This window comes from Protomyctophum parallelum (genome assembly GCF_964188405.1).
Source record: "Protomyctophum parallelum genome assembly, chromosome: 5".
Taxonomy (NCBI): Eukaryota; Metazoa; Chordata; class Actinopteri; order Myctophiformes; family Myctophidae; genus Protomyctophum; species Protomyctophum parallelum.
Genome location: NC_139702.1, coordinates 343,928 through 352,490, shown reverse-complemented (window position 1 = coordinate 352,490; position 8,563 = coordinate 343,928). Strand labels below are relative to the sequence as shown.

Sequence of the window (8,563 nt, the reverse complement as noted above, 5' to 3'; positions counted from 1 at the left end):
ACATTGTAGGCTCTACAGCGCCGAACCGACTTTTATTCGGCTCTAAAATAGGAGTATGAATCGGCCCTAAGACGAAAAATGTTCATCGACTACCTTTTTTCACTGACGAAAACTAAATTAAAACTAAGCTATGATTACTAAAACTGATGACTATATACTAACAATTTTGTCAACAGATAAAAACTTTTAAATGCTATAGGAAGAGATCCAGTATTAGTCATTTTACACTTGATCTACAAACTCGTGTGTCGCAGCGCAACACGTGAACTTGTAGATCAGCTATTTTCAGCAAGTGTAAAATCAGTCATTACGACGGCATCACGGCTCACCAAAGTACATTTTAGTCTACTAAATCAACTGGATTTAGTCGACTAAAATCTTATGATATTTAGTCAACTAAAACTAGACTAACACTAAAACATTCCAGGTGACTACAATGTGCCTGAAACTAAATTAAAACTATTGAGAGAGTAAGAGACTTTGACTAAAACTAAAATCTGCTGCCAAAAACAACACTGGTTAACATCAGTGGTCCATTGCAGCTGTCCAAGGGTGCTCTTTTTGAGAGCAGGTTTGAAGGAGTCTAGGGATTCACACCTAACTTTATATGGCATAGGAGTGAAATGCATCACAGTTTTACAAGTAAAAAAAATGGGTGAAGTTTGTTTTTGTGCATAGTTCCAACATTGTCTGTCCACCTATCATTATTAATTAATTCATTTAAATTAAACAATTATGAATAATTCATATTATATTTTTAATGCTTATGACATATTCATAAGCATTAAAAATATAATATGACTATTTCTAGGCTATGTATTTTATGTATTACAATGTGTTGTTCTTGCATAATGTAAATCACTGGATAAAGCCTGATAAATGGATTAATGCCTGATAAATGCCTACATTGTAATATAAATACTAGTTTTGGTTTAAAGTTAAAGTAATATAAACTACTAGTTGTAGTTATATAGAATTTAACATACTAGTTTAATTCACAAACATTAATTTAAAGTTTGTAAATGCTGTCATTAAAATGCTTACTATAAAAATATACTAAAACAGCTAAAATACTAACATTCATGGTCATAAGCTCATAAAACATAATGCATAGTGATTCCATGATTCATAATAAAGTAACAGAGCAGGCTCTGAATGAGAAGAGCCGCCGGGCGAATCCCCGTCATTAAGAACGGACGCAGAACGGATCGTTCACGGAAGTGACCGGATCGGTTTCGTTCACCAAAAAGAACTAGTTCTTTTGATTCGTTCGTTCATGACCGACTCATCTCTGACTACACTCGACCATTGATTGAACACAGCTGGTGCAAACAATTCGTCTCACTCAGGAGTCTGTACACTACTATAATATATTACTACATTATCTACATAGCCTACATAGTTGCTGTACTATACTATAACTACACTTGCAGCTTATATTGTCAGTGTTTAGTTATTAATTAAATAATAATTATTATTATATTTTGCGGTGCTGTAGTGTGGAGCCATGGAAGGACAGACGCTCCAACATTCTGAGAACTTCAACAACTCCAGAAGAACAGAACGGGGTTTTCCACAACAAGAAGTAAATGTAAAGAACGAGAGGCCAAACGGGTAATAATAACAATAATAGCGGTCAACGTAACGAGGTATTTTATTTCAGAGTTCTCTGTGTTGTGTTTACTCTGAGGGACGAGTTCAGCTGCGCATTTCTATTTTCTATTTACATGTATGTGTGTTTGGTCAGTCTAATATTGGACCGTTCAGCTGCGCATTATTTCTACGTTTTTCTACTGTATCATACAGTAGAAGAGCATATTAGCCTAATATTACTGACAAGGTATCACAACCGGGGATGAAACAACCTAACAAAGCTCATGAAAACAAACAGGACCATGTTTTCACAATGCAATCTTACGGAAGCAGAACTGCGCATGCGGACGAGGGTTGACTGGACTACATTTTCATTTAAGTCTGATTTAAGCGCTTGTTTCACCCCTGACTTAATATTTTACATTCCTGTGTGAAGTTTACCAACTCTATCTCTGTTCTGATATGTTTACTTTTAGATAACGATAATGTGAACCAGGTTTAATCCATTGTTTGTGGACGGCTCGACTACAGGAACCTCATCTCGGCTCGACTGTGTGTCTGTGTGTGTGTCTGTGTGTGTGTGTGTGTGTGTGTGTGTGTGTGTGTGTGTGTGTGTTTGCGCGTGCCTACACGTGCGCAGATGATAAGGTACAGTGTAAGAAAAGAGAGAAGTACTGTCACTTAATTTCAGCTCCATTTACAACATATAGAAGAAAGTATAGGCTTTGCTGCCACCTAGTGGTGACAATGGACAATCACAGAATGATACATAAAGTGATGTATGCGGTCTGCAGATTGTGTGTATGGTCCTGAATAATTATGTTACATTTCAGCAATGAGAAATTCAGATCCTTCCTTCTTAGGATATCATCTTAAAGTGTACATTTTATCCTCAATAACAACACTCCCCCCACCTATCTCTCTCCCCAGCCCTGTGTGCCCCAGTGAGTGTTAGTGCCAGTCTGGTTTGTTCCAACTCAGCCAATGTGAACTGGCAAAGAAGTCCCAGTGCCACATCTTACAATGTGACTGCAGTGGGTCAGGATGGACACATACATGGCTGCTCCACCAACAGTACCAGCTGTCAGATACCCAACATGCACTGTGGCCAGAACTATACCATCACAGTGACACCATATGCTGACTCATGTGCTGGGAATCCCAGCATTCCTCTTCACTTCAGTGCAGGTACACAGGGAGAACAAAATATGTACTAACTAGAAAGGTGTAATTTTGGGAAATTGAAAGTGTGGTTGCATTGACACAAGTCACAAGGAATCCACTGGGAACTGAATTCTGTCTTACCATTATATATTTAATATAATATTATATATTGCGATATCATGTGAAGCATGACAACAGTGACAACAGTCAGTGTGTGATACATGAAAAAGAATTTCGGACCGAGAGCAATAGTGTGTTTCCTCTAGCAACCACACTAATGCGACTAAAGACTATGTACTAATATGAACAGTCTCCAACAGACTAATTTGATAGACTAATTAAGATGCTCAGCATACGTTTTGTACTTTTGTTTGATCAATTGAAGCACAAATGAAAGAGAATAATCATTCTTTCTCTCCACTTCTTCCCTCCATCTCTCCAGGTCCCTGCGCCCCCAGTAATGTTTCTGTTTCTGAAGAATGTGGGGCTAGCACAGTGTCCTGGTCCCCTGTTTCAGGGGCCAACATGCACATAGCAACAGCAACGGACACGGATGATGGACACGAACACACCTGTAACTCAAGCACTGCAAACACCTGCTCTTTCACTGATCTACACTGTGGTGGAAACTACTCTTTCAGTGTTGTAGCTGTTGACAGAGGTTGTCACAGTGAACCAAGTTCAGCTGTGGAACTTGAAACAGGTGAGACACTCACCAAAGACACTGATATTTAGCATATATCTCTGGGAGATTACTTGGGCTACAATCTAGACATGGATGAGTGTAAGAAACGAGTAAAGGGGGAGGAATGAATCATTCAGCCACCCCACAATGCAATCTCATGAGAACTAAAAATAAACAACATACTGTACGTATAGCATGTCCACTCATCATAATACTGATTTTAGATCTTAATTGTTACAATTAGTTACATTTCTTTCTTGTTCCGATCAGTTCTAATCATTTACTATACAGAATATCTTTGAGCCCAGTTATATTGTGTAATGTTTAACGCTGTATTCCATCGTCTCTTTGCAGTGCCATGTGTTCCTACCAGCGTCTCGGTAGCTCCTGACTGTATCAGGAACACTGCTGTTGTGTCCTGGTCTGCCAGCAGGGGGGCAGTACAGTACTCTGTGTCTGCCTGGAGTAGTCCTATGAATGCCGCGGCCATCTCCTGGAATCCCAGCACCGATGCCCTCAACTACACAGCTTTCGTCACTGGTGGTGACGGAACAGTTCTCCCGTGCACGTCTTCCGACAATACGTGTTCCGTCGAGGGTCTGCCCTGCGGAATTACCTTCTCTGTTCAAGTCAGGGCTCACAAAGCATACTGTGACAGCCAGCTCAGTCCACCAATCAACATCTCATCAGGTACCGTATGGGTGGCCATGCCGCCAAAATTGTTTAAAAAAAACAACAACTTGCATTTCTTAAATCATCCGACCAACCAAATTCCCTCTCATGTGTATTCTCCAGCTCCATGCAAACCCCAAGGCATCAACGGCTCCTTGGACTGTCTGTCCAATGAAGCAACCATATCGTGGAACGCAACGTTAGGGGCAGAGATGTACACGGTGACGGCGGTGGGTGGAGGCCACGCGACAAACTGCACTGCTTCGTCGCTGCCCGCACAGAATACAAAACTCTGATGCTGGCATTCAAAGCAACCAAAGGTATGGCTCCCCCATATCTTGCAAGTATGATTGAACCCTACAAACCCTCCCGCGCACTCAGATCAGCCAACGCAGGGAAGCTGGAAGTACCCTCACTAAAAACGCCGGGACAACGCTCCACACGTCCCAAACTCTTCTCCCTTCTGGCTCCAAAACTGTGGAATGCACTTCCCATTGCAGTCAGAACTGCAGCATCACTCCCAATCTTCCGCCGTAGCCTGAAAACCCACCTTTTCAGACTCCATCTTGGCCCATAGCACTTACCCTAACCCCTTAGATAGCATTTCTGTTGGCTTAGATAGCATTTGACACAGACTTATAGCATGTTATGTAGACAGCACTATAATTGTATTGTATATAGTCATAGCACGCCATGGTACATATGTATAGCATAGTAGTAAATATGTATAGTTTATATGTATAGTGTATGTATAGTTTCATTATATAGATATTCCACTGTTACTTTCTTAGCTTACGCATGTTTCATGATAAATGTTTTTATGTGATGTATTCCCATGCTTTTGTTCTTGCTTAAATGTAAGTCGCTCTGGATTAAGAGCGTCTGCTAAATGCCTAAATTGTAAATTGTAATTGCTTCCACCAGCACCACGTGTATGGTGGATGATCTTGCCTGTGGCGTCCTCTATACGTTCTCTGTCACCGCCGCCAACAGCCTGTGTGACAGTCGTCCCAGCGCCACCATCCAGTTGCAAACAGGTAACGCATGTTTAAAAACGCAGCTCAGAGACACAGAAACACATGTACACGTATTATTTTCCCCCTGTAATGTCTGTGCGAACCCCGGGGTCTATTGAGGGGTTTCTTTAAAACATAAAGTTTTAAGTTGGTCACAAAAATGAAAAACATGTACACATACAAGCACCAATACAATGCTTTCTTTACTATCCTCACCCTACCAACAGCGGGCGAACAGCGGCGACTCTGGGTGATACAAATCTCCTAGAGGGAGTTCCGTATCACCATTCATGGAGGGTAAACAAAGAAACATTATTTTCGACTATCGCTGGGTCCCATAGACAAATAACGCACTTCCGGAAAATACGCCAGGCTGTCACCTGCTGTTAGAACGTACCATTAGCTTTATAATGTAGAATGCCCATTTAAGTGCTTCACTCAGAAAAGCATCTTCAAAACTCTGAATCCCCCTCCCCTTTAGCCCCATGCCGACCAGTCGACCTCTCAGTTGAGTACAACTGTGCCAACCAGTCGGCACTGCTGTCCTGGACTCCCGCCAGTGGTGCAGTGGAATACTTCGGCTGCGCCCAGGACGACAGTGGCGCCAGGCTGTGCTGTGACAGCTTGGACACAAACTGCACCATAGAGGGCCTTCGGTGTGGAGTCCAGTACAACGTCACTGTACTGGCCTCAGATGGGACATGCAACAGTTCTGTCAGTGACACAGTACGCATTGGAGCTGGTAAGAAATCTCACAGTTGTTACAAGAAACGGATGTTTTGCGATTATTTAAAACCTATTCTATACGATAGTTTCTGTATTCACGTCGCACCACGATGACAGTTGATGTATTAATGACCAGTCCAACTCTCTCCTTTTAGCTCCCTGTGCTCCAGACAACGTGCAGGTTCGGCTGTTGCCGCAACACACAACACGCAACACAACACGCCAGGTGTTGCGTTTCAGCTGGACACAGGTCCCCTGTTCACATGTCCAGTACATGCTGACCATGACGGGTAATCTCCTCGGGGACAACCAGACCTTGTTCGACCTCTCTCTTGGACAAACTCGACTGCCTACGAGATGCCCCTGCCCTGTGGTTCATCTTACATCGCCAGTGTGGAAAGCAGGAACTGTGGTGGAACCAGTGGCCAAGCAGTGGCTCGCAGTGGAAATACAGGTACACTGAGACTGAGACTGATATATATTGTTCAAAAGTCACGTTGGTGCATGTATGTGATTGTGCCGTTCGGGCAGTTCTTATCACAATCAATACTAACGATAAACCCTCCCCTCCACCTCCACAGCTCCTTGTCCTCCCAACAGGAGTGACGTACAGCGGTGTCTTCTCCTCGGCCACAGTCTCATAGAAAGGGTTATGCTTCCGTACATGCCGTCACGTACACGGTGTATGACGACAGCATCTCGCCAAAGTCCCAGCTGTGCAGCACAGGCAGCCTGTCCTGCTCCGTAGTCAACGTCCAGTCCAGTCACCTGGTCGTCACAGCCAGCAACGAAGGAGGGGAGAGTGGAGAAACACGTGTCACATCAGGTACGCGCTTCAGTGCACATTGATGTTAAGAATGCTTCATAGCACTGGCCCTCTAGTCCTGCATGGGGGCCCGGACAATTGCTAGTTTTCTGGTTTGCCATCTAGAGTACCAGGTCTGAATTAGTCCCTGAGCAGACAGAGGAGATCAGCTGCTTCACAACATATAATTTAAACAAAATCATAGATAGCAAATAGCAAAACTTACGTGTAGCTTTTTCCTTTACACTCAAGGATGAAGGAGATGTCACTTGAGAAATGACTGTTGACGTTGGCCATGGACATCACCTGTAAATCTCAGGTACTGACTGTGGAAGGAAAGAGCTTCATCATCACTGACCTGAACCCAGGAACCTACTTCAATACTTTAACGTGTTAGGGGGGGTCTGGAGATCATCTCTGTAGAATAGGAGACCCGCAGACACTAGTTGGACAGGATCATTTCTTTCAGTTTTGCACTGTCTCTGTCAAACATGGCATGGCACTGAACAGCAGGTCTGTAATATGATATAAACTGCTTTTATTTTATATTCTTTGAGAAACGCATTTGTTACTCTGAACATTCACTGCGTGTCAGTTGATTTTAATCTTTATCAATGCATAAACGAAAGCACACAACACAATACATCTTCACTTGGTAGTGACTACGTATGTGTTGTGATCTAATTGTTTAAGTATGTATAGGCAGGCCAATTAATTTGTTATTAAAAATGATAAGTCAACAACCTTTTTATGGTTACAAATAAATGCTTCTACATAATATTTCATATTGCCTTTTGAATGCAGACGTGAGCCGATGCTGATTTAAAAAAATGCCAGTTATCTCTCTATTAGTCCATCTCTGTCTTATCTTATCTCTATTAGTCCATCTCTGTCTTATCTTATCTCTCTATTAGTCATCTTAGTATATATATATACATATATCATACATTAGTCTCTATTAGTCCATCTCTGTCTTATATTGAATTAATCTTCTTATGTTGTTTTGTTTGTTTTTCCCCCAATAAGACGGGGAAGACATCAATCAGCGACATGTTTTCTGACCTGAGGGACGGACGCAAGCTGGAGGGACTAACAGGCAGCACCCTGGTAAGAGAGAGTGTGTGTGTGTGTGTGTGTGTGTGTGTGTGTGTGTGTGTGTGTGTGTGTGTGGGTGTGTGGGTGTGCGCGTGTGCGTGCGTGTGTGTATTATTTCATAATACATTTCGATTTCAGCTCTGACATTACTTTTATATTCAGACATGCTCTAGAATGTGAAGAGTCTGCCTGTGATATTAACTCATTTTGGCTTAAAAAAATCATGAAAATGTGTGCAAATCATTGAATATATATTTTCTTTGACACCGAACGCTTTTAACTTAAATCTTTGCTTCTGGAGGTCCTTGGAATAACATATTTTCGGCGGCCACTAAATCGAAACATAGGTTTCTCAGAAAACTCATGATTTAGAAAGCATTTTGTAAAATCTGGTCTCAGTCCTAAATGGTTTTACCGCCATTTGCTGCTATCCTTCTGCATACAAGTAATTTCCTTCCAAAATGCAAAAGCTAAAATTGTCCTTTCCCTTTCTCCACAGACCAAAGAGCGCGGCTCCACCAGAGTTCACGCTCTGATCAACAAAGTACTTCAAGTCCTGCATCAAAACAACGTGAGTGCACTGATCACATCTCTGGCCTGTTTGTTTCATCTTCTGTCTCATTTCATTCAGTCAACAGATGCTGTAATCTAATTTATATGTTATTAACATATGCTGGATTCAGCACGCACGCACGCACGCACACATTTACTTTGTAGATTTTGATTATTATTGCAAAACATACCTTTACCACTTCAGCACTATACACATTTTGGCCATTTGCAAATAGCCGATCTACAAGTTCACAA

General features: G+C 42.0%; 1 protein-coding gene across 2 annotated transcripts; it reads left to right on the top strand.

Moving 5' to 3' along the window:
* Positions 1-4,321: 4,321 nt before the first annotated feature.
* LOC310859108 (fibronectin type III domain-containing protein 7-like) lies at positions 4,322-7,768 on the top strand. 2 transcript variants are annotated; one of them, XM_083765485.1, is made up of 7 exons: positions 4,322-4,434; positions 5,039-5,151; positions 5,612-5,872; positions 6,012-6,310; positions 6,438-6,682; positions 6,914-6,980; positions 7,688-7,768. In XM_083765485.1, exons 2-5 carry the CDS (start codon positions 5,049-5,051, stop codon positions 6,498-6,500), a joined length of 726 nt encoding a protein of 241 aa, XP_083621611.1. In that variant the 5' UTR covers positions 4,322-4,434; positions 5,039-5,048; the 3' UTR covers positions 6,501-6,682; positions 6,914-6,980; positions 7,688-7,768. The 2 variants fall into 2 exon arrangements, with proteins under 2 accessions (XP_083621611.1, XP_083621612.1); XM_083765486.1 differs by lacking the exon at positions 6,914-6,980 and having other exon boundaries at positions 7,688-7,709.
* The last annotated feature ends 795 nt before the right edge of the window (positions 7,769-8,563 follow it).

Bases quoted from the DNA above. Each gene is read 5' to 3' on its own strand.
- LOC310859108 (XM_083765485.1), top strand. From the start codon at position 5,049: ATGGTGGATGATCTTGCCTGTGGCGTCCTCTATACGTTCTCTGTCACC. The intron at 5,152-5,611 runs GTAACGCATGTT...CCTCCCCTTTAG, and splicing joins CACCATCCAGTTGCAAACAG to CCCCATGCCGACCAGTCGAC. The intron at 6,311-6,437 runs GTACACTGAGAC...CCACCTCCACAG, and splicing joins GGCTCGCAGTGGAAATACAG to CTCCTTGTCCTCCCAACAGG.